Here is a 27,625-nt window from a genome sequence, read left to right on the forward strand (position 1 = left end):
AGATTCATTATGAGCTAAATGAGCAAGGTAAGGGGCGCGATGGTGGGAAGGCGCGTACAACATATAAGTAAAGAATAACGCTCTTTGTTTACGGGCGTGTGAACTGGTGTTGGAGGAAAGCAGAAGGCTTCTCTCTTCAGCACTCGCTGTCCCAGGAAAACATGAGTTCAGCCGACTCTTTGACGAAGTGGAAAAGCCTCATAAATCACACCGCCATGTTTCAGCAGCCATCTAAAGCATCTCTGACAGAGTTGACTGGGTAGGAGGTCAGACAAATTGACTTTTACTTCATATTTTTGTTTATTTATTTATTCAAAGAAACCACATACACTTTCTCATTTCTTATATTTTACATTGAAGGCTTCTCTGTTTCCGTGGCACTCAACTACATCCCCTTAACGAGATTTAAACAGTAGAATAAGTGTTGATCACTTGATCCCTGGACTCTTTATACCTACTTTTCTTAATACTGTCACATTCTTGGAGCAAAGTGATCAATTATTGACTTAGGGCCAATCTCAATACACCCCCTACTTTCTACCACTAGCCCTCACTCACTACTACTTCACCCCAAAAATGAAGCCACAGGCGTAGGGCCGTTGTAATCTTCCCTAGGGATTGGGACACCACTTGCTACGCCCCTGCATGGTTTACGTTCGGGTACGTAAGCGACTGCGTAGTTACGTTTGCACATACGTCACACCATATCAGGAAGCCGAGAGCTAAAAGCTGTTTTAATTTCCGCTGTAGCGCTGTTGATATGCCACTTTATTAAGTTTTAATATTTTTTCAGGCGTAAAAGTAACCGTTAAGATCCCCAACCTGGGCTCAGTTTATCCAAATAACACCTGTTAAGAAATTTGATCCAAAGTTTCAGGATGAGAACAGCCTGCCTGCTCGGGAGCTGATTTATGGTTCAGTGTTAAATCGACGCAGACCCTATGGCGTAGGGTACGGCGTACGGCGCGCGTCGCCGCGTAACCTACGCCGTAGGCTCTGAGTTGGTGTAACGTGGAACCATAAATCAGCCTTTATTCTGGCGAGGTTTGAAAAAGACTTCGCAACAACAGGCAAGCGAGTGATTATGTACATTCACTGAGTGAATATTATCAAAGTAAAATATATATCGCTAGAAATGTAATCAAAACGCATTTTTATGCAGAAACTAACTCAAAATATTGATTTTATTCACTAAAAAATAAGAAATGTCCGCCATGTTTTTTTTGTTTGATTCAGTCAATTCAGTCAGTCGATTCAATTTTTCTAGCCCTCGGTCATCTAGTGTGCATGTGAAAACCCTCGCTCTGTAGGGCTAGATTCATATCCACTAACCCTTGTTATGCCCACTACCCCTAGATGCAAAGAGGAATTGGGACACCGCTACCCTCACGGGAACGCGCAAAATTTAGGGGTAGTGCTGAAAAGTAGGACTAGGGGGGGATTGGGACTGGGCCATAGACTGAATTAGCTTTTTGGAAATGAAGCAGTGCTAAAGTTTTTCAACGTCCACCTTCTTAAATGTGAAGGTTTAATTTATGTTTGTTGGTCAGACACCGGCCTTGGAAGTTCTATCCTTAAAGTACAACTGTGGTTCTCCAACTTCTTTTCATTGTTGGTTTGCAAATGAAACATGTGGACTAATCAAAGGTGTGGGTTTGGAAGAAGCACTGAACTGTTTGTGGAGAAACAAGGCGTGTTTTTCACACTTCTCTGTTTTTTTTGTTGTCCTTTTTGGTGCTTTGTCCTCTCTGAGATAGCATCAGTTGTTGTTGGCCCATCTCCTTGCTCAAGCTAATTTCCAATTAAAGGCGTTGGACCTCCACGTATGGTCGTCTCCTCTCCTCCTGTGTCTCCTCTCCTTCCCAGAGGTTGGAGACAGGCCTGTCTGCATTGGCTGAATACTCAGACACCTCATTCTGCTCCACAGGGCTCATGCCCATAAACTACGGCGTCATATCAGCGGTTCCTAAGATCGGCTATGAGACAGTGGACATAATTGATAACTTCAGGCCTCTGCACTCGTCTCCCTCAGTCCAGTTCATTTCCACTCAGCATAGTTTTCCATCCTGCCATAATCAAGCTTTGACATATTCTTCCTTGCCAGTAAATGGTTTAAAATGGGCATTGCACATCTTAGTTGTACTATCCAGTGATAATTTGTTTTTTTCTGTTACAATTTGTTTTTTCTTTTACCATAATAGAACAAAATATGGAATAGAAATGAATGGTAAGAGAGTGGAAAGTCATGGTTGAGTACGTTGTCCCAAACTTTCCAAAGCAAACGATAAACCATCAGAAGATCCGGTTCAGTTCCCAGATCCTATCACTTAAACATTTTTTTCAGAACTTGAATAGGACTTGAGTAAACAGTAAACTTATTTTTTCCTCCAGGTTTTACTGTCTCCACCACATCCTTTGTCTCTGTCAGTCATCCTTTTCTCTTTTTAATTTTTTCTCCTTTCTCTGTCTGTCCCTCTCTCATTATCTCCTCCCGTTTTATCAGGGGGAGTGTAGACAGACGGTGTTATCAGTATTGTGTGCATGTGCTTGTTTTGACCACAGACAATAGTGGTTACTGTCTGTCTGTCTGCATATCTGTCAATCAGCCACTGGCAGAGGAGACGTGGATCAGTCCATCAACCGTGTGCAAGATTACTCTGTCTCTGTCTCATCTGTTACTTCTCTTTTCCCTCTTCTCTTTCAATTTAGTTTGGTAGTTCTTAAAATCTTATCATTATTTTCTATTTATTAAGATCAATAATCTTTATTAATGAATTAGTTGCTTTTTTTCTTCAATGTATAACAACTTAAGAAATCAAACTATGTTTCTACAGTAAGATGATGGTAAGTTATAACGAATAAGAATAAACCCCACTAACACTTAAATTTGAATCAATATTTATTTCTACATCAAATAACTACAATATCTCGGGTTATTATTGGCTCTGATTGGCAAAATAAAACTTGGGTAGATTTGCTAATTGTACTCATTGCTGCAATGATAGTCATAACCTCAAAGTAAATCTTAAAACTTGAACTTGAACTTAACTGCAGCACCTCATGGGGTTTCTGTAACTGACAGTCTACGGAAAAAAGAGATGTGATGGATCCGATTTACCCGCATTTGAGGTGGCTAGCAGGCACACCCTTAGTCCTGCTGAGTCTTAAGGCTGAGTTATGGTTCTGCGTCAAATTGACGCCGTGCCTACACCGTCACCGTGACGCCGTCGTGAACCCTTCGGACTTATCCGTCATTCCATTTCACCGCGGTGCAGTACTCCCCGCGACCGCTAGTTAGCGATCTTTTCCTGAATGGTTTATCCGACTTTTCCGGTCACAGTGAATCAAAGAGATAAGGACAACTATTATGCAAAAAACCAAAACAAAAAAAAATCACACATACACGAAAAAAAGAGCGCTGAAAGTTCACGACTGCTTCACTAACCGGAAACCGGAAATGCGTTGCTACCAAGCGAACCAATCACAGCCCTTTCGTCTGCGTTTGGTCTGTGTCGCCTCAACGCCTAGTTACAATTTGTGGGAGGTGCACGTCAGCAGGGGTGGAAAGTAACAAATTACATTTACTCACGTTACTGTAATTGAGTACTTTTTATGAGTAATTTGTAATTTTCTAAGTAGTTTTTGAAATATGTAATTTTTACTTTTACTCGAGTACATTTTGACCCAAGTATTTTACTTCGCTACATTTGAACCCCCTCACGTTACTGAGTACAAAATTTATGGTGAAAATCTTGTGGGCATTTTATTTTGGTTTATTGTGAATAGCAGGATCCTGCGGGCATTGGGCACTTTATTTTGTGTTTGAATACTTGAATACTACTAAAAGGTTCATGTTACTGAGCTCAGATGAGCTTTTAAGTGTGGATGTGTACTTTAATACGCCTCCAAGTTGATTAAAACAACTTGTGCTGGATTTGATTCGTGACTCATCCTTTTTTTGCATTAAATAACTGAAAGTAACTTTTACTCAAATTACATTTTAAATGAAGTACTTTTGTACTTTTACTCAAGTAAATTTTTAGATGAGTACTTTTACTTTTACTTTGAGTAGAATTTAAGCAAAGTTAAGATACTTTTACTCAATTACAATTTTTCAGTACTTTTTCCACCTCTGCACGTCAGTGACGGCGTGGGGTGTGCGACACGGCGCAACCTGCGGCGTAGGCACGGCGTCGATTTGACACAGAACCATAATTCAGCCTTTAGTCCTGCTGAGTTTCAGTCCTACTGAGTCTCAGTACTGCTGCGTTTCAGTCCAGCTGACTGTCTAGTAGAAAATGCTTTTTTTTCTATTCAGAAATTGTTGTCCACCACCGCCTGTGGAGAAGTCCTTGCTGTTGTTTTAGTTTACATGGTTGCTCTAGAGATGAAACTATGATGACATCCCAGATGTTTTCACAAAGTTTTTGCGTAAAAATATAATCAATCACTCTGCACAGCTAATAAAGGCGGCCAGTACCCCTGTTTTCCTAAATTTGATGATAATCTAAAAATGTGCCTGTGTGTGTGTGTGTGCACGTGTGCGTATGTGTGTGTGTGTGTGTGTGTGTGTGTGTGTGTCTGCAGGTGTTTGGCAGCACACTTTGCAACAGCTGAAAGGAACTTAAATGAGACGCATATTTAGATATTTGGCCTCCCCACTTGTGCACATGCTCAAGCGAAGCAATGAATCTGTTACTGTGCTCGCTGCCTTCATTACTAAGGAAATGTGGTCCTGTGTTAGTGAAAGCACATTTATTATTATTTTAGCAGAACAGATGTTAATGAAACTATATGAGAGCGTGATGGCGACTGTGTTTTCGACCGTCTCTGCATGTGTGTGCACGCCTGCACATGTAACCGTATCCGTTTAAACGTATCTATTAGTCATCCTACACAAGGAAATGTGCTCCGTTTCCAGCCGTCACTAAACTGAGATTCTAATTGGCTCTTTAATTAAGACATGGAAACTCTGAGCCTGAACACACATACGTGCACACGCAAACACATAGCCATCTCTATGGCTTCAATTGACCCCTACTTGAACCTTTCACAGTGTTTTCCTTTTCCTTTCTTGCTTTCATCTGTTCCTGGAGCAAATTCTTTCACTCTGTCATTGTCCCTGTTCTCTTTCCATATGTTCCGTATAAAAATGCTGTCTTTATCCCTGTTTCTGTCTGTAAGCCTCTTTTTCTCTCACTCTTCCTTCCTCTTCATATTCATCCCATCATATGGGGTGTGTGTGTGTTCTGCCACGTTGCTTTTTGCCAAACAGACTGCTGTCTTTTTCCACCGACACAAATAGGACGGCGCTGTGTGTAAGCCTCTATCTATATGTTGCATTTGCGAGTGTGTTTGTCTATGTGTGTGTGGTTTGGAGTTCATCCATACCGTTTGCAATGGCTAACTGAGCAGGAAACATCTAATCTTTCAGCTTAGTGGGGGATACGCTCACACAGAAAAACACACAAGAACACTGGGAACGTTGTCTCTCGCTGCCAGTTTGTGTGAGGATAAAATTAAAGCAAGAATTGTTTTACTTTATTCTTCCCCTTGTCTAAACTTTAACTCATTTTCATTGATGTGTGACAATTACCAGGGACCTGCTGCCACTGCCCCCCGCCAATAAAAAAGTGAAAAAACTAAACTCGGAAAAAATACTGAGCTACATAAGACAGGGAACGGCAGAGGAAGCTCAAGATTTATTGGTCCAACATGTGATGGAAGAATCATGACGCGTCTACGACACACCAGGTGGCTGTTGTGTAACTTCAATGTTTCTTCTTACTGTGCAAATGCAGCAAAAGAAGAAAAAAAAAATCACAAAGGTTTTAATAATGTACATATGACAATAATATTTGTTGTTTTCTGATTTTCTGAGGTATTTTATAATGTATTCCCTTTTAATTGCTGCGGTTTTGTAAATTTGTTATTTCAGCAAAAGAACCAGGATTCCTGTCATATTACTGAAAGTTAATGTTAACATATAAATGAGTTGCCCTCGTCCGTGGTGGAGGGATCACAAAATAAGCTTTATGCTGATTATACTGACATTTATGTGCATTGTTTGCACAAAACAGCTTCCAAACCAGCTCATGTGATGTGCCCTGTTGCATTATCGTTAAAATAGCTATTTCTCAAGTTAAAGTAACTTTAAAAAACCAACAACCGTATATCCGTCTTTAAATGGCTACTTATCACTCCAAAGAGAAATATGGTCATATTGGATGAAAAGCTTAAATGAGTTTAATAGTCCTGTAGCGATGCGTCAATGATGTTGATGCGCTGACTTCAAAATATCGTCGTCATATTTTGTCGTCGACGCATCGCCGAGCACACGTGGGTCACCCAAACAAACAGTTTGCACTTTGCAGAATGGAGACCAAAACTGCAACCTCCTCCCGGCATGCCAAACAAAGTCCTGCAAACCCCCCCTAAAACAGCCCTATGTCATCAAAAGTATGGGAATACTTTAAATTCAGTCCCCAACGCCTTTTGGAATTGGCACACCGCACCAGTACAACAGCGATGTTGGAGCATCTAAAGCGGAGGCATCCCCTTGTCTCTGGTGGATGGGACAATAATACCGGTAATTGCAAAATATAATAAGCAAAATAATTGCAAAAACGAACGTCACATGATGAAATTATGGAATGCATCCTACATTTGATGTTTTCCGGTCATAACTCCGCTTATTGGAATAAACTCTCTAGTCTGTATAAGAAATGCTGCCACTCTAAAAAAGGTTTTATCGGTTAGCAGTAGCTAAAGTGCCACAGGAAAATGATTCCTACCAAAAACAACTTGTTTTTTTTAGTTCCATCCGCCGTAGAAAGTTTCCTTTCATGATTAGACTTTTTATGCAATAAAAATATGTAATTTAGTGTGAAACAGTGCCCTGTTTTAACCAAATAGGTTATTTTTAAGGTGTTGTGAACACACATTTGGAAAATGGTTTTGTATTGCACTGCGATTTTAAAATATTAGAAATATTTTAGAAATATTTGTTGGACTGGAGTAAACAGGCTGGCCTTTTTATTTTGTTTTTTTCAATTTTGTTTTTGCTGTGCAAAGCTTTTGCTAAATAAACTATATTATTAAGGATTTTTTGGATACATTATGGATACATTATGGTTTTTTATGGTTTTGATTAATAGTAAAAAAAGATATAATCGTTAGACTAATCGTCCAATTACTCATTAGATTAGTTGACTAATCAATAAAATAATCGCCGGATTAATCGTTTTAAAAATAATGGTTTACCCCCAGTCCTACAGTTTGACTATATATGTATTGGAATTGATTTGTAAACTGATTAGAAAGTCTGTGAGCGTGGAAACTGCTTTGATGTATATCAATGAAACGGTCACCCATAATTTAAATCAGTGTTCTCCAAGTAAATGGAAGAAAACCTTCACTTCATTTCAAAGTAAAGCTTTGCCTCATATAGTTCAGAATTTTTCAAACAAAGTCAAATCGTTTGTATGTGTTCACTTGTGTGTGTGCTGTAAATTGTGCGTTTCCATAGATAAGGACAACCACGATTTCTGCTTGTGATTTTCACTACATTTCCTGTGACTTCAGCACATGTGCGTGCATAACTTATTGCACTGGTGAATATACAATCATGACTGTTTGTCTAAGTGTCTGCGTGTGGTTTGTGCCTCCAAGAATATTTAAAAACGCTATTTGGCATTAGAAGCTGTTGTTCTCTGTGCTCGGGGAGGTAAAACAAAATAAAAGATTGACTGAACGGAATGTAAAAATGGAGTCTTTTCATCTTCTCTTTTTTATTTATGTATATAATTTCAAGTTTCAGTCTCCACGAGAAGAAAGTCTGAAAGAAAACACTTTCACAAAGTTGCACCTTGTCATTGAGATGTAAGCCAGGTGTGAGTGTCTAAGATGCAGCAGAATGTCCCTCTATGTTTCTGAATAGAGTCCAGGCTTTATCGCAGACGAGTCGGGGGGTCTTGACCCGAGCAGCTCCAACTCCAGGTTGTTTAAGGTCGCCAGCAGTTCAGCTCTTCACACGCAGCTACTGTGTGTGTGTATTAGTCAAATATATTGAAGTCCATATGTCTCTTTTTTTATCTGAGGATGTGCTTTTAAAGATTTTTTGTGCATCTGTTGGTTTACCTGTATATTGTTCAAGTATTGGTGCATTTTGTATGTTAGTGTGAGACTTAGGGGGCTACATGTTGGTACATATTCTTCTATCTCTCATTCATATATATGTGTGTGTGTGTGTGTGTGTGTGTGTGTGTCCGCCGAGGCTAAATGTGTCTTTGTGTTCTCTCAGCTGGCATCAATCAGAGTGTGTGTGGAGTCGAGCTACCGCCAACAATAGGGCCCTTCAGTGGACCTGGAGCCTTTTATCAATACACACACTTTCAGAAACCTCAAGGGGAGTGTGGTTAGGGACATGTGAGTGCAGGTCTTGGGAGGTATGAAGATGTGTGTGTGTGTGTGTTTGTGTGTTACATAGAACAAATTGTGCATTAGGATATCAAGAATTCATATTGAAGGATTGTTTCTGCTTGTTTCTTGTATTAATTAATTAGTTAATATCGAATACTGCCCTGGTCTACGTGCTTCATGTCTCCAGGGTTTTTTAGAAAAATCCCTCAATGGTATGAGAGTGTGAGCGATGGAGGATTCAAACATGCATCGTTGCCATTAAAGTGTGGCTGGGATGTGTGAATGACTGGCTGGTGCTTTTCTGTAAGAGTTTGGTACGCTGCTGTGGCTTTTTATCTGATAAGTGGGTAGCACAGTAAATGTTTGCATTTTTCTTAATTTGAAAGCAAATTTCCTTTTTGGGTGTTGTAATTAAACCCTGACGATCTATTGAGATTAAATATGTAGAAAAGTCACATTTTTCTGCTGCTTTCACGTTCAGGAGCCATGTTTTACACGGCGGCTGGATGCTTTTTATGACTTATGAAGACACATGACGTAGAGAAAACTGTGATTATATCACGACACAAGCGTTGCACACTGCTCTTGATGTATTGCCCAGTCTCACGATAACATGCGGTGAGGATTTGTTCGTCACTTTCAGAGATTTGTCTGAACTAAACCATGACTAATATTTACATAGAAGTGACCACTTTATGATTAAAAGATCAATGGAGCTATAAACACTTAATTCAGTATCACATATCTGCATAGAGCTTAAATGGCACTACTGGATTTTGCTTAAAATTAGGCGCACCGCATTATAAGGCAAAATATCAATGAACGGGTCTATTTTCATACATAAGATGCACCGGGTTATAAGGGACATGATAAAACATTATATAAAGTGAAACAAAAGAGTCTGGTGTGTTGAACTTCATTGAACTCATTCACAATAACTCGTAAATATCGTTCAGTTGTAACTAATACAGAAAAATACACTCACATTTTAGATCATTCGTCTTCCACAAATAAAAGTGGTGGAGGTAAGCGTCGTACTCGTCCTGTTCTCTGATTGGTTCATCGTTGCCAGCGATAGCAGACACCTGGAGTTGGTGTGAGGTTGGAACATCGTTGTATTCCAACATCTGATTATAAATGGATTATGATACAGATTTTAAAATTGGGTTTACGCTAAAAACCCAACGTTGGCTTGACGTCTAATTATAATAAGGTAACATTGAATAGATGTTGGATGATGGTTGCTTTCCAGCACTACATGATTTTGACAGACTTTTGAGTGCAGTGTACCACTTAAAATTGGTTTTAGGTCAATAAGCACGGAAAAAAATCCATACATAAGGCGCGCCTGGCTATAGGCCACACTGCCAATTTTTGAGAAAATTTAAGGATTTTAACCCTTGTACTGTCTTTGGGTCAGAATGACCTAATTCTCATTTCTTCTTTCCTCCTGCTCTCTCCTTCCTCCTCCCTTCCTCTTTTCTCCCTCCTTCCTTCATTTTTCCCCTCGTACATTCTTTCCTTGTTTTTTCCTTTCCTTCCTTCATTCTTTTTTCCCTTCCTTCCTTCTTTCCTTCCTTCCTTCCTTCCTTCCTTCCTTCCTTCCTTCCTTCCTTCCTTCCTTCCTTCCTTCCTTCCTTCCTTCCTTCCTTCCTTCCTTCCTTCCTTCCTTCCTTCCTTCCTTCTTTCCACCCTTCCTTCCTTCCTTCCTTCCTTCCTTCCTTCCTTCCTTCCTTCCTTCCTTCCTTCCTTCCTTCCTTCCTTCCTTCCTTCCTTCCTTCCTCCCTCCCTCCCTTCCTTCCTTCTTTCCACCCTTCCACCCCTCCTTCCTTCCTTCCTCCCTCCCTCCCTCCCTTCCTTCCTTCCTTCTTTTCTCCATTCCTTCTTTCCTTCCTTCCTTTTTTCCCTTCCTTCTTTCTTTCCTTCCTTCCTTCTTTTTTCCCTTCCTTCTTTCCTTCCTTCCTTTTTTCCCTCCCTTCTTTCCTTCCTTCCTTCTTTCTTTCCTTCCTTCCTTCTTTTTTCCCTTCCTCCTTTCCTTCCTTCCTTCCTTCTTTTTTCCCTTCCTTCCTTCCTTCCTTCTTTCCTCCCTCCCTTCCTTCCCCTTTCTCCCTTCCTTCCTTCTTTCCTCCCTCCCTTCTTTCCTCCCTCCCTTCCTTCCATCCTTCCAGCCTTCCTTCCTTCCTTCCTTCCTTCCTTCCTTCCTTCCTTCCTTCCTTCCTTCTTTTCTCCATTCCTTCTTTCCTTCCTTCCTTTTTTCCCTTCCTTCTTTCTTTCCTTCCTTCCTTCTTTTTTCCCTTCCTTCTTTCCTTCCTTCCTTTTTTCCCTCCCTTCTTTCCTTCCTTCCTTCTTTCTTTCCTTCCTTCCTTCTTTTTTCCCTTCCTCCTTTCCTTCCTTCCTTCCTTCTTTTTTCCCTTCCTTCCTTCCTTCTTTCCTCCCTCCCTTCCTTCCCTTTTCTCCCTTCCTTCCTTCTTTCCTCCCTCCCTTCTTTCCTCCCTCCCTTCCTTCCATCCTTCCAGCCTTCCTTCCTTCCTTCCTTCCTTCCTTCCTTCCTTCTTTCCTCCCTTTCTTCCTTCATTCCTTCTTTTCTCCCTTCATTCCTTCTTTTCTTCCTTCCTTCCTTCCTTCTTTTTTCCCTTCCTCCTTTCCTTCCTTCCTTCCTTCCTCCCTTCCTTCCTTCCTTCCTTCCTTCCTTCCTTCCTTCCTTCCTTCCTTCTTTTTTCCCTTCCTCCTTTCCTTCCTTCCTTCCTTCCTTCCTTCCTCCCTCCATTCTTCCCTTCCTCCTTCCTTGACCCTAAGTCAGCACAAGGGTTAAGAGAACCTTATAGAGCTGAAAATACGGTAGTTTTTCACTATGTGGGTTTGAAACATATTTAAGTCACTGAGGGAGCGATACACCTAAAGTAAAAATACTGTCTATTCATGAGTGCTTGTGAAGTTTCCGTGTGAGGTGTGACTGACACGACACCGGTAGACGACCCCGGCCGTGAATGAGAGCCGGGGACTCTCGGGGTTACCACAGAAATGAAGGGAAGTCCGTTGAAACTTAATGTCGCTGTTTACACTTCATATACAAGTCTTAGATGAGGCAGCCGTTCTAATGTCCCGAAATGTTTGTACTTAAATGTTTCTCAAATCAAAACAGCTTACGTGGGTAATTACTGCTTGGCTGGCACACACGCACACGTACACCTTCTTCTGGGTCTACCGTTTCTGTTTTTGCAGGATCAAATGGCAAGGCTTGGATCCATTTGTCAAACAAACTGCTGGCATACGTTGGCAGTCAGGCCTGCAGATCACTCATTTATCTGAACACACGGTCATCCATTAGTCCCAGATCTGCTTTCACCTCTTTTCCTTTTGCTCTCTCTCTCTTTTCATTTCTCTCCTCTTCTTTGCGTCATCTCTTGTTTCTCCCCGACTCGTCGTCCGACTTGTCTTTTCTTGTTGTCGTCATTTTCATCCCTCTCACTCTGTCATCACTTGTCCTTACCGCTCCACTCATCCCGACTTCTTTGTTGTTCTAGTGATGGAGAGATGGAGGGATTGACCCCTTGCTCTAGGTCAGATTCACCAGGTCCTGCCACACCTCGTTCATGCATTCCCTTGCTTTATGGTGTTTACTCCAGAGCTGTGTACTTGACTCAAACCTAGAAGCACTCAAGGCCCACTTATGCTGCTTTACCTAATCCTTATTTCAAAGTCACTGATCCCTTACCTTCTGCTCTGATCTGTTTATCTTGGAATTTATCTGAAAAATATGATATGGCTTTAAGAAAATCCCTCTTTTTCTGCATGAAAGCCAAGCATATGTAAAAATAAATCCCCAGAGCATGCAATGTAAATGTAGCGGGAAGTTTATTTGAACCTTGCTATATTTTGTCCATGTCCATGGGCAGCAACAAATATACATTGGACATCAGCCAAACTTGGTACATAGATTAAAATACTATTAAATACTTATAATAATACATTTTAAATACTAAATAAATATTAAATAATTCTTTATTATGTATTATTATATTATTATTATTATTATTATTATTATTATTATTTTTTTTTTTTTATTATTATTATAATAACTTATTATTGATATATTATTAATGATTTATTATTTTTATTATTATTTATTATTATTTATTAACTAAATAAATAATAAATATTAAATACTATTAAATACTATTAATTCATACTATTAAAATGATGTCAGTCCACCTCCTGATGACGCTATAATTAACAATTTATGTTTTTGCCTTATATCTCAAGAACCGGATCGGCTAGAACAATAATTACGATCGTTTTGTAAAGAAAAATAACTGAAACTAAAACAGATAAAACAAACTAGTCTGAGCTCGATACAATTTCCACAAAACTTACTCACATATGATATTCTGGGGTCTTGCAGAAAAACTGCAGATGACACAAAAAGTCTGGCAACAAGAACCGTCGGTTACAGGTGGAATTTCTTAGCATTCCCAGTAGGAAAGCCACCAGTTTCCTCCCTCTTTGGCCACAGGTGCCACCCACGTCGCTGGGTTAGTAGTTACATCTCCCTCTACATTTATCTCCATCCATATGTGTTTCTTTGGTTCAAATTAGAGCGATTTAACGAGAAATGGTTTAATGTCTTCCTTGTAATCTGACATTGCTCACTTGTGGAGCTTTATTGCTTTAATAATGGTAAAGTCAGAGAGTTTACTATTATCATTTATATCTTGCCAAACCTCAGACCCTCGGATGCTCTAACTCAAACTTTCTCCTCTTAAGGATTTCTCAATAAAATTGTCAAGTCAAAATAAACAGTAGTGACAGAAGTTACAGCTGCAAAACTGTTTTAGCGGTAATGTCTAAGACTTTCTTTTAAACTTTAAACTCATCGATGACTACATTGCTGAATTTTGGGCTCCGGTAACTGCACGTCAAAAACACCATGCTGCAATGAAGCTGTTAAGACTGTAATACTGTATAAACAATAGTACATCAGCCACCTGACACAACCGATGGTGATGGTAATGAGGGAATTATCTATTAGTTCTCATAAAACTGTTGGCACAGGCTGTGAGGTCAACGCTCCACGAATTTTAGGATAAATGTTTGTTTTATAGAGAAATTGGTCAAAAAGAGCAAAGGGATGATTCATGATTTTGACTCAAATCAACATCTTTAAATATCTTTGATTCTTTTTTTTTTTTATTAAATAAAACACTGCATTTTTACTCACAATCTTCCTACTCCTTTTTTGGCACATGTAAATCAAGATAGCAAGTTTTAAAGGATGAAATTCTTTGTTTTGTTGTTTTTTTTTCTTAAACTTCTCATGAAGTGTTGTTTTTTTGTTTTGTACAAAAATAAAATAAATCAAATCAAATCAAATAATCAATTTTGTGAACTCAGAAGAAAAGACAAAATATCCTCATTCTTATTTACCAGACAGCACCAGCTGGTGAAAATGATGAAACAAATTTCAGCTTTGCTTTATTAGAATTTCGAAGTAACTGTAAAGGAAGTGAAGCTTGTAGGTTCTTGTATTTCTGCTGTGTTATTGCAGTGAGGAGTCATGCAGTGATGGTTGTCTTCTGCAGGTGATGGCCCTGGCGGAGGCTGCGGAGAAGAACCGGGCCCTGCTGGAGGAGGCTTTTGTCCGTCTGCGCAGCGCCACACACCTGCTGGTGCTGCTGCTGTCGCTGTGGCAGGGCCTGACCCCGGACCAGACGGCCATCCTGGAGGCTACGCTGCTGCCGCTGCTGCAGGACACACCGCAGCTGGTACAGAAATACACACACACACACACACACACATATATATATATAGGAGGCAATTAACATGTCAATGTCGGTCCATCCATCTGCAGCTACTTGGTAAACACAACCCCAGCTTAAACACACACTCTGAAAACTTTTAAAATATATTAAGCACTTCTGGTCCCCGAGGGCTATCCACACACACACACACACACACACACACACACACACACACACACACACACACACACACTCGGTCACACACTCAGTTTGCCCTATTCAACACTCACCTCTCAGTCCAACTTCAAGGGTTTATTCTGTGCTACCTGTTTATAATTTCAGCATTAACGCTGCGTGTGTGTTTGAACAGACACCAAACACACACACAAACTCACACCAGAGGTCAAAGCCACAGTAGATCTCAGTACGAATGGATCCCATGTTGCTTTTTAATCCCCCTCTGACTAAAGGCTGAGTTATGGTTCTGCGTCAAATTGACGCCGTGCCTACGCCGTCACCGTGACGCCGTCATGAACCCTTCGGACTTCTCCTTCACTCCATTTCTCCGCGGTGCAGTACTCCCCGCGACCGCTAATTAGCAATCTTTTCCTGAATGGTTTATCCGACTTTTCTGGTCACAGTGAATGAAAGAGATAAGGACAACTATTGTGCAAAAAAACAAAACAAAAAAAAATCACACATACACGAAGAAAAGAGCGCTGAAAGTTCACGACTGCTTCAAACCGGAAACCGGAAATGCGTTGCTACCAAGCGAATCAATCACAGCCCTCTCGGTCTGCGTTTGGTCTGCGTCGCCTCGACGCGTGGTTAAAATTTTTGGGAGGTACGCGTCAGTGATGGCGTGTGGTCTGCGTCGACGCGTACCCTACGGCGTAGGCACGGCGTCGTTTTGACGCAGAACCATAACGCAGCCTTCAGATGTGAAGATTTGCGTGAGTGTCTGTAGCTGTAGGTTTTTTTGTGTGTGTGTATTTTTAATCACCTGTCAATATTCCACCATTTTTTCACGTAACCGTTTTTTCTGTACATCTATTTTCTGTGTGTGTGTTTGTATGAGTGAATGTTGTGCATGTTTTCGAACAGTGTCTCCCAACCTGGGGTCCTCCCCCCCCTGGGGGGGCGCCAGAGATCTCTGGGGGGGGCGCGAAACTTTGTCTGCTTTGAAATTATGCAGATGTAAAAATTATATTTGCGAATGAATTATTCATAAGACATTGATCAATGTCTTGAATATTTTTTGGGTTTTTTATACACTGGTGACAAACACAATTATTTAATTCCTTATTATTATATCATTACTCTACATTTAATCTACTCCGACAGGTTGTTAAAGAAAAATGTTAAAAAAAATTTGGTCTCATATTAAAAGAGACATTTTTCAGAAATATTTTTATGTCCTTTTATGTCCTTTTGTGCGTATTTTATACATTGGTGACATTGGAGAAAAACAAAGTCATATGTATACAGAGTAAACCAAAGAGAAATGTATCAAACAAACATAATTAATGTTAATTCTTTCAATTAAAGACTATTTTGGTGCTAGTACGTATGGGTCGGGGGGCCCGGCTGGTCTTAGACACAAGTAGGGGGGAAACAAGGAAAAAAGGTTGGGAACTAGGGGTGTAACGGTATTTGTATTCGTCCCGTCCCGTCACGGTACGGGGGTCACGGTTCGGTTCACGCAGTCATACGGCGAATACGTCTGACTGAGTTAAAAAAAAAAAAAAAAAAAAAAAAAAAAAATCAATCATAGTTTTTTTTCCCTTATAAATATCTAAAGTCACGTTCCATTACAGACCTAAATGTGTGCTAGTCTGTGCATATCAATAAATATATGTGCAATTCATATATCATCATAAATTGTAGGCTATAATAACGATAAAATGTTCTAATTCTTAATTTACAACTGTCCTGAACGCACCGGGGCCGCCAGCCAAAGCGGGTTGGGTGTAAAGACTGATTTATGGTTCTGCGTTAAATCGACGCAGAGCATACGCCGTAGGGTACGGCGCAGTCTACGGCGAGGTTATGCGGCGACGCGCAACCTTCGCCGTAGGCGCTGCGTTGGTGTAACGCGGTACCATAAATCAGCCTTAACAGTCACAGCAAATTTGCCGTGAAGGAGATTAGCGCTAAAGTTTAAAAGAAGACTAAATTTGTACAAAGTTTTGAATGTTACCCTGTTTTCCACGTTACCTGGATTATTTTGGGTTATGGAAGAGGCGACTGCCATTGGTGAGTCAGTGTTACCTTCTTAAATAATGTCTTTATCAGAATGTGTCTTGACCAGCTGCCTGTAATGTGCTTGTGTTGTTTTCAACTAGACCGCCGAGTCTATTCTCTATTATAGAGCTCAGAAATGATGTTATAGACCGCTGTGTCTATCTATCTAGATAGATTGTGTAATTTTAGACCAGTTATGTTTTTTTTGTATTTAAGCTGAATCAAAGATGGAACTGAGTCGGTCTGTGACTATCAGAGTTTTCAGCGCCGTGTGATTGACAGCTGACAGGCTTGTGTGTGTGTGTGTGTGTGTGTGTGTGTGTGTGTGTGTGTGTGTGTGTGTGTGTGTGTGTGTGTGTGTGTGTGTGTGTGTGTGTGTGTGTGTGTGTGTGTGTGTGTGTTCTTCTGAACAAGTTTGTGACTTTACTCTGCTTTCTGCAGCATAGGCCTATAGGCTTGGCTCAATAAAAGTGAGAATAAATGTAGTTTGATGGGTAAGATGATGTTGTTGAACGTTAAAATGACTATCATAAGGCCCATGGAGAATGCTGCGCCCCCAGACGGCTCTGCCCATATGCAGCAGTAGAGGAGCCCGGGTTCAAGTATTTATTACAAGTGCACGAGCTCGTTACAATACCATCCCGCACTCACATAAACCAGTCCGTGGTAAAATTAAAAACACTAATGCACAAGTTAAATGTTTTATTCTATTTATTTTACATTTTAATAAGAGATACTTTTTAGTTTTGTAGCCAATTGAACAAACTTTAACTTTCAAATGCTATGATCAAAATAAAGGAAGAAAAAACTCGTCTTATACATTTGGGACTTTTTGTATTTTTTTTCCGTTGTACCGAACCCGTACCGAACCCGTACTGAACCGTGACCCCTGTACCGAGGTACGTACCGAACCGTGACTTGTGTGTACCGTGACACCCCTATTGGGAACCAGTGTTTTAGAGGACCTAGCTCTGTAAAGCTGCATTAACAGAGCTCCTCCATGTGCTGTAGTCATACCATGAAACACGTCTTCCCTCATAGACACAGAGTGTTTGCATTATTGTTGAAGTTACCTCATCAGAATCTTTTCCAGTATAATTACTGACCGTGTCCGCACCAGTAGGCTTTGTGGTGACCAGAGACTGATGACAGTGAGGGAGAATGGCCTTCCCAAGATCATGGGTGGTGTTGGGGTTGGGGTTCAGCATGAACTGGTGATGTATATGGTTAGGGTTTAGGTTAAAGTTGGGGTTTAGGTTAAGCTGTACAATATGAATGAAAGTTAATGTGATGCCCTAATACGGTTAACTCTGCAAGCGTGTGTGTGTGTGTGTGTGTGTGTGTGTGTGTGTGTGTGTGTGCTAGTTTTTCCATGGCTTTGATAAATCCCCTGAACCTCTCATTACCAGTAAGTCTATTTCCAGCCTTCTCTCACAGCCCAACATTACACACTCACACATTGCACGCAAACTATATAAAAATCATACAGTCCACATACACATAAACACATATTGTAGACAGAAATAGAGAGAGTTGGACGATGAGCCCTAAGGGACTGCAGGAGTGTGTGTCTGTTATTTTCAGTGGGATTAATGGCATTAAGTAAATTAGCAGTAATTAGGGTCACGTCCACAACATTAAGACAAACAGGTGGACTTACGAGCTATTTTCAGAAAACACAGCACAATATGTGGTGCATTGCTGTGACGCTGTGCTTAAAAAAAAGTGATGATGTAGCTTTCTCTTTTGTTTATTAACTCATCAACCAATTTGTCAGGCTTACATAGCACCTTGGGACTTTTCTAAGTTTGGTTACTAGTAGTGATCACAAGACAAACACTGACATCAGCAGCTAATAAGGGTCAGATTCTGTTGTCACAAGCTGTATTTGTACCTTTATTTATGGGGAAAGGAGAGGGCTAAGGACATTATGTGATATCTCACCATAAAATAAAAGCTAGTGGCTTTAAGTGAAAACTTGAGGTCAGAGTGAATTTGTCTTGTCACATTTTGAGCTTTGACTTTGGCTGTGACCGTGCAGGTGAGGACATGCAAGGTCCAACTCTGAGAGCTTTCTTTAGGGGGGATTAATGCCTGGTACATCACGAGCCTGAATAAGTCACAGTGGAGAACAGACGGCTGAAGATCAGGATTCACGAGGAGGAGAAAGATAGAGATGTGAGTTTAGGAAGTTTTTGTCAAAGGGACAGTTTTAAAAAAAAAAAAAAAAAAACATTTCAATGGCCCTGTCCCAATACTCCCACTTCCTCTACTTTTCAGCACTACCCCTAAATTTTGCAGGTTCCCATGAGGGTAGTGGTGTCCCAATTCCTCTTTTCACCTAGGGGGAGTGCTGAAAACGAGGGTAGTGGCTATGAATCTAGCCCTACACAGCTAGGGATTTCTGATGCACCCTAGTTGACCGAGGGCCAGAAAAATTTCCCAGAATGATTTTCGTCGTCATTTACGGACTGAATAAAAAAAAACAAAAAAACATGGCGGACATTTCTTATTTTTTAGTGAATAAAATCAATATTTTGAGTTAGTTTCTGCATAAAAATGCGTTTTCATTACTTTTCTAGCGAGAAATATATATTTTACTTTCATAATATTCACTCAGTGAATGTACATAATCGTTGTTGCGAAGTCTCTTTCAAACCTCGCCAGAATAAAGGCTGATTTATGGTTCCGCGTTAAACCAACGCAGAGCCTACGGCGTATGTTACGCGGCGACGCAAAAAATATTAAAACTTAATAAAGTGGCATATTAACAGCGCTACGGCTGAAATTAAAACAGCTTTTGGCTCTCAGCTTCCTGATATGGTGTGACGTATGTGCAAACGTAACTACGCAGTCGCTTACGTACCCGAACGTAAACCACGCAGTGACGTAGCACGCAAAATTTAGGGGTGGTGCTGAAAAGTAGAAGTAGTGGGAGTATTGGGACAGGGCCCTGGGAAGATTTCAAGTGCCCTCAAATCTGTGGCTTCATTTTTAGGGGTAGTGGTAGAAAGTAGGGGGTGTATTGGGATTGGCCCATAATCGTGTTGGGCTGAGGGCAACAACACTGACATGATACAGAGTTTATTGATGAAACATAAACTAAGCCACATTTAACCCTGTGGTTCAGTTTGTAGAATATCTTTAGCAGCAATAACCTGAAGTAAATTTGGTCTGTAGTCTGGAGGAATTTTATCCCACTCTTCTTTAGAAAATTCACGTTTGGACTTTGCCTGGTCGACTACAGCATTATGATTCACTACGTTTTCATTCTAGTGTATATAAGTCATGCTGCCATGCTTCTTTTTTTTCTTATTGTGCTCAAACAAACCTTAACATTTGTCTTGGTAATTTACTTTTCATTTTGTTCTACTTGGAATACACAGTAACTTCAGCTGCTTATTCAGCCATCTTTTAAAAGGGTTGTTTCACAGGTATCTGAGAACAAATATGAAAATACAATGGAGAAGGTTTTATGAGCGCAAAGAGGAAGTCTAAGGGCAATGAGAAGGCCTGAAACTGGAGAGCAGTAAATCTGAAGGCCGAAACATTGTTTGGAAGTTAAGCAGATAGTTATTGCACACACGCAGGGACTTTGTTTTATAAGGGGAAAAGCATAAATTTTAAGCAAAAATAAAATGTAATATGAGCATTAGAACAAATTCCTCTCACAAAAAATATGCTCTGAACATCAGTACATATTTGTCTTTTGCCTATTGTGTGTCTGTTAAAAGGTCAAACCTATTAACAATTCAGAATTTATGGTTGTACTTTAGGAAGATTATAATGTCGCGTGTGCAATTACTGTAATCAGTCATATTTAAAACTGATTAAACACAGAAGTTGCACAGAATGTCGGGACTTAGAGATTGCTTTCTGACCCTTTGCTTGTCTGTTTGGGAACAAGGTTGAGCAATATCCATGACAATCTACTAAATATGTGTCACTTTGTTCAGCTTCCTGAAAATAATCCAGATACAATATCATCTGTCAGTCCACATCTGTCACACTTTTTGGATTTATGTTCCCGTTTTATTTTGAAAACCTGTGTCCTTGTGTTTTAGGCCCTGTTTACACGTAGCAAAAATGGAGGTGTTTTCATGCGTTTTGGCCGTTCGTTTACACGAAAACGAAGCTCAAAGTCACCAAAAACCATCATTTCTGAAAACTCCAGCCAAAGTGGAGATTTTCAAAAACTCCGTCTTCACGTTCGCTTGTAAACAGAGAGAAACGGACATTCAGGCTTCAGAACGTCACATTATTTTCTTGTATTTTACCTGTTTTATATTCTAAAGTCACACTTAAAAGTAACTCCACTTCTCTGTCACTCCAAACGAAAGACTCTCGTTCATCTTGGAAGTAACTGGAAGTTACTCGTGTCATTTGTCAACGTTTTTTTCCAGGATTCTGATTGGCTAGCATGACTTTATCTTCTCGTTACACTGCCCCCTGTAGGTTTGGCTGCTCATAGCACCTTAACAGCGTATTTATGCAGGTTCGTGTAAATGATGGTATTTTTCAAAACGTAGAGAGGGAAATATCCGTTTTTGTAAATACCCGGGTATGTGTAAACGTGGCCCGAGTTTTGTCTTGAGTTCCCCTTGTTCCATCTGCCCTGATTGTTTGCACCTGTGTCTCATCAAGTCCCCTGAGTATTTTTTGTCTTTTCTTTCTCTTGCTCCCTGCTGGTCTGTGCTGTTCTTCCCATCATGTTTCTCTGCATGGTTAATTCTGCATGGTTAATTCTGTTTTTTTCAAGTCTGGGCTCTTGTTTTGTTTCGCATCCTGCTCAGCAGCGCTTTTGATTTAAATAAATCAAGTGTTTTTGGAGCATCTGGGTCCTACACACCCCAAATCACTATTCATCACGCAGTCATGCTGTTCAAGAACAAGAAACATTAAATGGAGACCTTCTCTGTCATTTTTAAAAAGCACACTAACGACCAAGATATAGCCATCTTTACACTCTTTTATGTCAACTTTAAGTTAGGATCTTTAGAATGACTAAAAAGGAAGAAACAAAAGCTTTTTATCCTGCTGAAATATTAGAGGGTAAAAGCATTTTAACAATTGGCAAAAAAATCCCCTTCTTCACGCCCGTGTGCTCTTGTTACGTAGAACTTTTTTGTAACACCAGTGAGAAATTAAAAATGGAAATTTGCATCTGCACGCCATCTGATTCTTCAAATGCTGTTCAGTCGTGACTGCTTTAACAACATGCATTTTGCGGGTTTCTATGGAATTACAGACATGTGCGCTTATTTCTGTCGGTGACCTTGTTGATCTTACGAAACAAGAAAAATCTAATATTTCTCTGTTCTGTTGTGGAAATTTAAAACACTAAAACAAAACAATTGGATATAAAAGATTGCATCATTAACCAAAGTTTATTTTCACATCCACACAGTTCCTGTTGGAACTGGTGCAGTGGTCTGTTCATTTATGGAAAATCTACCAATGTTTTGTTTTCTATTTTTCTCTTAACACGTTTTTCTTGCTAGAGAAAAGAAAAATAAAACCTACTGAGACTCTGTTCACATGATTTACTGTAGTTATGGTGATGAAAGCGGTTTAAGCAAAGATTAGTGAATAATACAAACCTTGTCTCTTTTTTTTAGGTTCAGAAAACAAACTTCTCTCCCTTTTCTACCGTAATTGTACCTTTTTCTTTATTTATTGTCTTGGCATCAGTCCAAGCCCCTTCCCGTTCACCTTTCTTTGTTTCCTTTTTTTCATTTGCGAGAATAAATGTCCGCAGTTACCGTTTGAAAACGTTTAATTTTCCTCCGCAGCATGTGGAACGCATGCGTCAGTGAGCGCGTGCATGAAACGGCCAAGTTTCCACAGAAACCTGCAGTTATGTTGTCCCAAGTATTTGATAACCTGGTGAGATATTGTGGTAAGAATAGGTCACCCACCTCCCATCTCTCCTCCTACTCCTCCTCTTCCTACTCCTTCTTTCTCATTTCTTTCAACCTCCAGATCTTTTTTTTTTTTTTAACCCTTCTACTGTCTCCTTTATTGTATCTCTCCACCTTGGACTTTCCACTCATCTTGTTTTCTCTCTAATATCTTCCCCTCTGTTATCATCTCATCTCCTCGACCTTTTACAACCACCTCCCTCTGTCTCTTTCCCGCAGTTTTCTTCTTTTTCTCTCTTTCTCTGTCAGTATCTCTCCGTCACCATCATTACAGGGCCGATTACCTGTCATTATGGCTTATTAGGGGCCTATCAACATGGCGGCAGGCAGGGGACGGGAGAGATGATGGGTATGAGGGTGGAAGGGTTCCTGTCAACACACCTTTACCTCTCCACTACCCTCACCCACCTAACACATATACATCATATCTTCCTCCGGCTCTTATGACTTACTCCTATTAATTTACAAAGCTTTGGTGTCTCAGAGGGAATAATGCTCAGATTTATTGTGACAACCAGTACTGGAGTTGAGGGGGGATGAGGGGGGATGGCATCCCTCCTGAAATAAAAACGGTCAAAATTATCCCCCTTTCCATCCCTTATGTCATTTCATCAATGAATGTGGTTTTACTGCTATTTCAACATTTAGAGTCATCACCAGAAAAATAACACCAGAAAAATAACTTATTTGACAATTTTCACCTGTTTCAAGTAAATTTTCACTTGAAATAAGTAGAAAAATCTGCCAGTGGGACAAGATTTCTCTTCTCATTACAAGCAAAAAAAATCTTGTTCCACTGGCAGATTTTCTACTTATTTCAAGTGAAAATCTACTTGAAACAGGTGAAAAATTGTTGTTTTTTTCCAGTGATGAGTCTTGTTTTAAGTGTAATGAGATTTCTTTACTAAAATGAGACATTTTAACTAGAAATAAGACAAATATTCTTGTTAGGATTTTGAGTTTTTGCAGTGTAGATTTGGAGTTTTATACATAGATTTATTGGGCTACATAGCTCTAAGGGAAATTGCATAAAAAACAACAAAAGTCACTCTTGTATAAATTCATTGTTAAACAAACAACAAAAATAGGTATTATTACATAATGCACCATGTTATTACATTTCCTAGAAAATAAGAAAGTTGTAAGTGCATTTTATAATAATCTTCTCAAAATGCAATAACCTATTACATAATGCGGCAACATTTTGCAGTGATCCATTTTACTTATCCAGAGTCATATTGATAAGTTCAGAAAAGTGTTTTTTATTGTTGTGTTTTGATGTATTTGATGTAAGTCCAGTGGATATTTAAAGCTTACAGAAGGCTGCATTTAACTGCTGCTATGTCATTCCTGCAGTATTTCTGCAGGTGTTTTGGTCACTGCTATTATTTGTAATATATCATATTATTTGTAATCAGCACAAATTATCTGTCCTCATATGATAAAATCCACCATCCCCCCTGATTCTTTTTTTACAACTCGAGTACTGACAACACACTGAAAAGCTGATATTTTAATACTTTGTCTATTTCCACCTGCTGTCTCTGCAGGGCTGGGAGGAGAGCTGCTACGCGGCCGTGTCCCACCTCCTCCGGACCTGCCTGTCCCGGAGCCCCAAAGACCAGGCCACGTCTCTGGCCCACACGGGCGGCCCCGTGCTGGGCCTTCCCCAGGACACGGCTCGCCTCAAGAAACACATCACCCTGCTCTGCGATCGCATCGGCAAGGGAGGCCGCCTCACCCTGGCCTCGGAGGCCAACGTGCAGGTCCCTGCTCAGGTCCAGAGTCTCGCTGCTCCCGGTGAGTCTCATCATGTGGGACGGACAGAGGGAAGGAGGAAGGAGGAAGGGCGGGTCTCAGTACAGAGGGGGCGGAGCATTCTCAATGGGCCCTTATGATAGTCATTTTAACGTTGAACAACCTCATCCTACCCATCAAACAACATTTATTCTCACTTTTATTGAGCCAAGCAAGCCTATAGGTCGATGCTGCAGAAAGCAGAGTAAAGTCACAAACTTGTTCAGAAGAACACACAGTGGCTATGTTTACATGCAGTCAAAATTCGGGTTATTGCTTGGTTATTCGGAATATTCCGTTTCCATGGTAATTAATCATTTGGGATATCTGGATCAAACCAGCGACGCACAGAGAACATCATGACGCAATTACCGTCATTTCCGCTTCTTCTTCCTGTATCCAAATTCAAAACAAATGCTGCTTCGCTCACCTTCTTGTAAATCTCGCTATCCCCGTACTTTCTACCGTCTACAAATGCCAAAATGTTCATATCCTTCATTACATTTATGAAGTGATTAGTCTCCTCCTCACTCCAAAAGTGTGGCGTGGTCTTGCGTTTCTCCGTGTTTAGAACTACGTCCTAGACTCAAAAGACCAGGATTCCTTGCGAACAGAGCATGCGCAGAAAACAAACTCCTGTTCCGTTTGATGGGGATATTCCGTTAGGCGTTTACATGACCGAATATTCGGGTTTTAAAAGGACTAACCCAGGGGTCATATTTGGGTTTTTAAAAACCCAAATATGAGCAAATTCGGGTTATTCAAAGGGGTTATTGGTGTTTACATGGCCGTGCAAATTCGGGTTATTGCTAATATTTGGGTTTTAAAAGGGTTATTGATGCATGTAAACGCAGTCACACACAGGCCTGACAGCTGTCAATCACGTGGTGCTGAAAACTCAGATAGTCACGGACTGACTCAGTTCCATCTTTGATACAGCTTAAATACAAAAAAAAACCTAACTGGTCTAAAATTCTAAAAACAATATTTAGATAGATATAGACACAGCGGTCTATAACATAATTTCTGAGCTCTATAACAGAGAATAGACTCTAGTCTAGTTGACAACAACACAAAGCTCATTCAAATAGGCAGGTGGTCAAGGCTACCACAACATTCTGATAAAGAAATTATTTATGAAGGTTACACTCACTCACCAATGGCAGTTGACTCTTCCATAACCCAAAATAATCCAGGTAACGTGGAAAACAGGGTAACATTCAAAACTTTGTACATGCTTAGTCCTCTTTTAAAGTTTAGCGCTCATCTCCGTCATGGCAGCAAACTTGCCGAGTCGGCAAATTGGCTGTAACTGTTACAGCCAATCAACGTTGGCTCACGGCCCCGATGTGTTCAGGACAGTTGTAAAGTAAGAATTAGCCTACACTGGCCGCACAATGCACATTTTATCATTATTATAGCCTACAATTTACGATTATTGATGAACGTATCACACAAAACGGGGCCCTGTCATTGGGCCCTATGAGCTTGTGGGCCTGGTGGCAACCGCCCCCTCGCCCCCCTCTGGCTCAGCTACTGATATACTACTAGATATTGGTAGTTTCTCTTACCCTTAAAGGCTTCCAGACAGAAATAAATGGCATTTCATACCAAAAAAACACGACCATGTGGTCTAATGTTCAAGGTAATTCAAATATAGTTTTTTTTCCCTTACATCCTGTGCTCATCTAAATAACTGCGTCAAGTAAAGTGAGTTTGCTATAATTCTTGATGATTCATTACATTATGAAAAATAAATATCATAACTTTTGATGATCATGGTTAATATTCTTACTCCGACCATAAGTCAACAATTAGTGTCTTTAAACCATCACCGCCATACTGTACACAAGTTTAATCCCTAAATTTATCACAAAAACAGGACAGAAACCTGGTTACCTGAGTTACTGAACACTTTCTTCCTTTCTGTGTGGGTCGTTTGCATCTTTTCTGATAACAATCATATTTATTTTTTCCTTGAACCCTGTTTCCCTGTCCCAAAAGTCTTGTGTAAACATATTTCTTAATATGGTTATAGTTTTTAAAGTGTATTTCTTATGCATCCTTTTATACAAGTCTTTATCAGTTAAGAATCCGTTTTAATGATGTCCACCTCAGTTTGTCGAAGCAGCTCTTTAACTAACAACGTGGATGTGTGATGAAGTGCTGTCAAGTGACCCTTGAATACTCTGAAGCTGTGTGGGAATTTCAACTCATGTTGTTGCACAGAGTGTGTTGGTTAACAGCCTTATATAAGCTGCTCCCTGGGTGCAGATTTCAGGCCTGAGCAGGTAAAAACATGAGGCCTATTCATAATATATAATCCTATGCACACTGGAGGATAAAACCCACTGATATACAAACATAAGCAAAAAAAAAAAAGAAGTTTTCTCTATTTCTTGTTTCCCCTATTCCCCTTATCTCACATTCTCTCTGGATTTTGAACAGGACATTGACAATTGTCTTAGTTTCACTCTCTTCACAAACTCAAAACAACTGTGCTTTTTATGCACAACTGCAGTGCCGTATATGCAGCTACGTGTTGCTTCTTTTGCTGATTCAGGTGAAAGGACTTAATTATAGCTTATGCTTATGAAACACGTGTTCAGGTGATGTATGGTCATTAGCAAAAACAGTAGCACTAAAGTACGGTGGCCGAGACCCGGCATTGCTGAAAATTAAAGAAACGCTGCAAATAAAAAGAAACGCCACTGCAAATAAAATAAACGCTTTGCAAATAAAAGAAACGCTGCAAATATAAAGAAACGCCGCTGCAAATAAAAAAAAAAAATGACGCAAATAAAAAAGCCACAGCAGAAGTGAATTACCAGGGACTATTTTTGCTGATGCACCGGTGTTTTTTACGTGAGAGGAGAAGAAGAAGACGAAGAGGACGTAAGTGAAAAGGAAGAAATAAGAAGAGCGAGGAATAAGAAGAACAACGAACGAGAAAATAAGTGAAAAGGTTAGTGTTCAACGTCGCTACGTGTAATTTTTAATGTGCAACACCGGTGCATCGGCAAAAATAGTTCCCGGTAATTCACTTCCGTTGTGGCTTTTTTATTTGCGTCGTTTTTTTTATTTTATTTCCAGTGGGGTTTCTTTATATTTGCAGCGTTTCTTTTATTTGCAGCAGCGTTTCTTTTTGTTTGCAGCGTTTATTTTATTTGCTAAGCGTTTATTTTATTTGCAGCGGCGTTTGTTTCTGTTTGCGGCGTTGCTTTTATTTTCAGCAATAGCGTGTCTCGGCCAATGTACTAAAGTCCCTGATTAGCACTGCAAATTCGTCTTGATAGATCTTCTTTAGCATGTAATAGTAAAATAGCGGAGAACAGACAGGAAACAAAGAAAAAAACATGATCTTTCACACATCGTTTGAGATTAACAGATACATCTAAATTGATAATTAAAATAGTTCAATGAAGACAATGAAGTGAGTATTTTGTATTTGTTTCCTCTTCAGGGGTTCTGTGCCTTCTCTTTTGGTCTGCTGCCCAAATTCAC

At 40.0% G+C, this 27,625-nt stretch overlaps 1 protein-coding gene across 1 annotated transcript in view; it reads left to right on the forward strand.

Moving 5' to 3' along the window:
* bbs9 (Bardet-Biedl syndrome 9) overlaps positions 1–27,625 on the forward strand; it is a 208,704-nt gene that overhangs the window by 167,026 nt on the left and 14,053 nt on the right. Inside the window, exons 20-21 of the mRNA XM_061717987.1 lie at positions 14,001–14,183; positions 23,875–24,124. Coding sequence (XP_061573971.1) covers positions 14,001–14,183; positions 23,875–24,124 — 433 coding nt within the window. The remainder of the gene's footprint in view (positions 1–14,000; positions 14,184–23,874; positions 24,125–27,625) is intronic.

The sequence above is a fragment of the Cololabis saira genome, chromosome 3 (genome assembly GCF_033807715.1).
Source record: "Cololabis saira isolate AMF1-May2022 chromosome 3, fColSai1.1, whole genome shotgun sequence".
NCBI classification, from domain to species: Eukaryota; Metazoa; Chordata; class Actinopteri; order Beloniformes; family Belonidae; genus Cololabis; species Cololabis saira.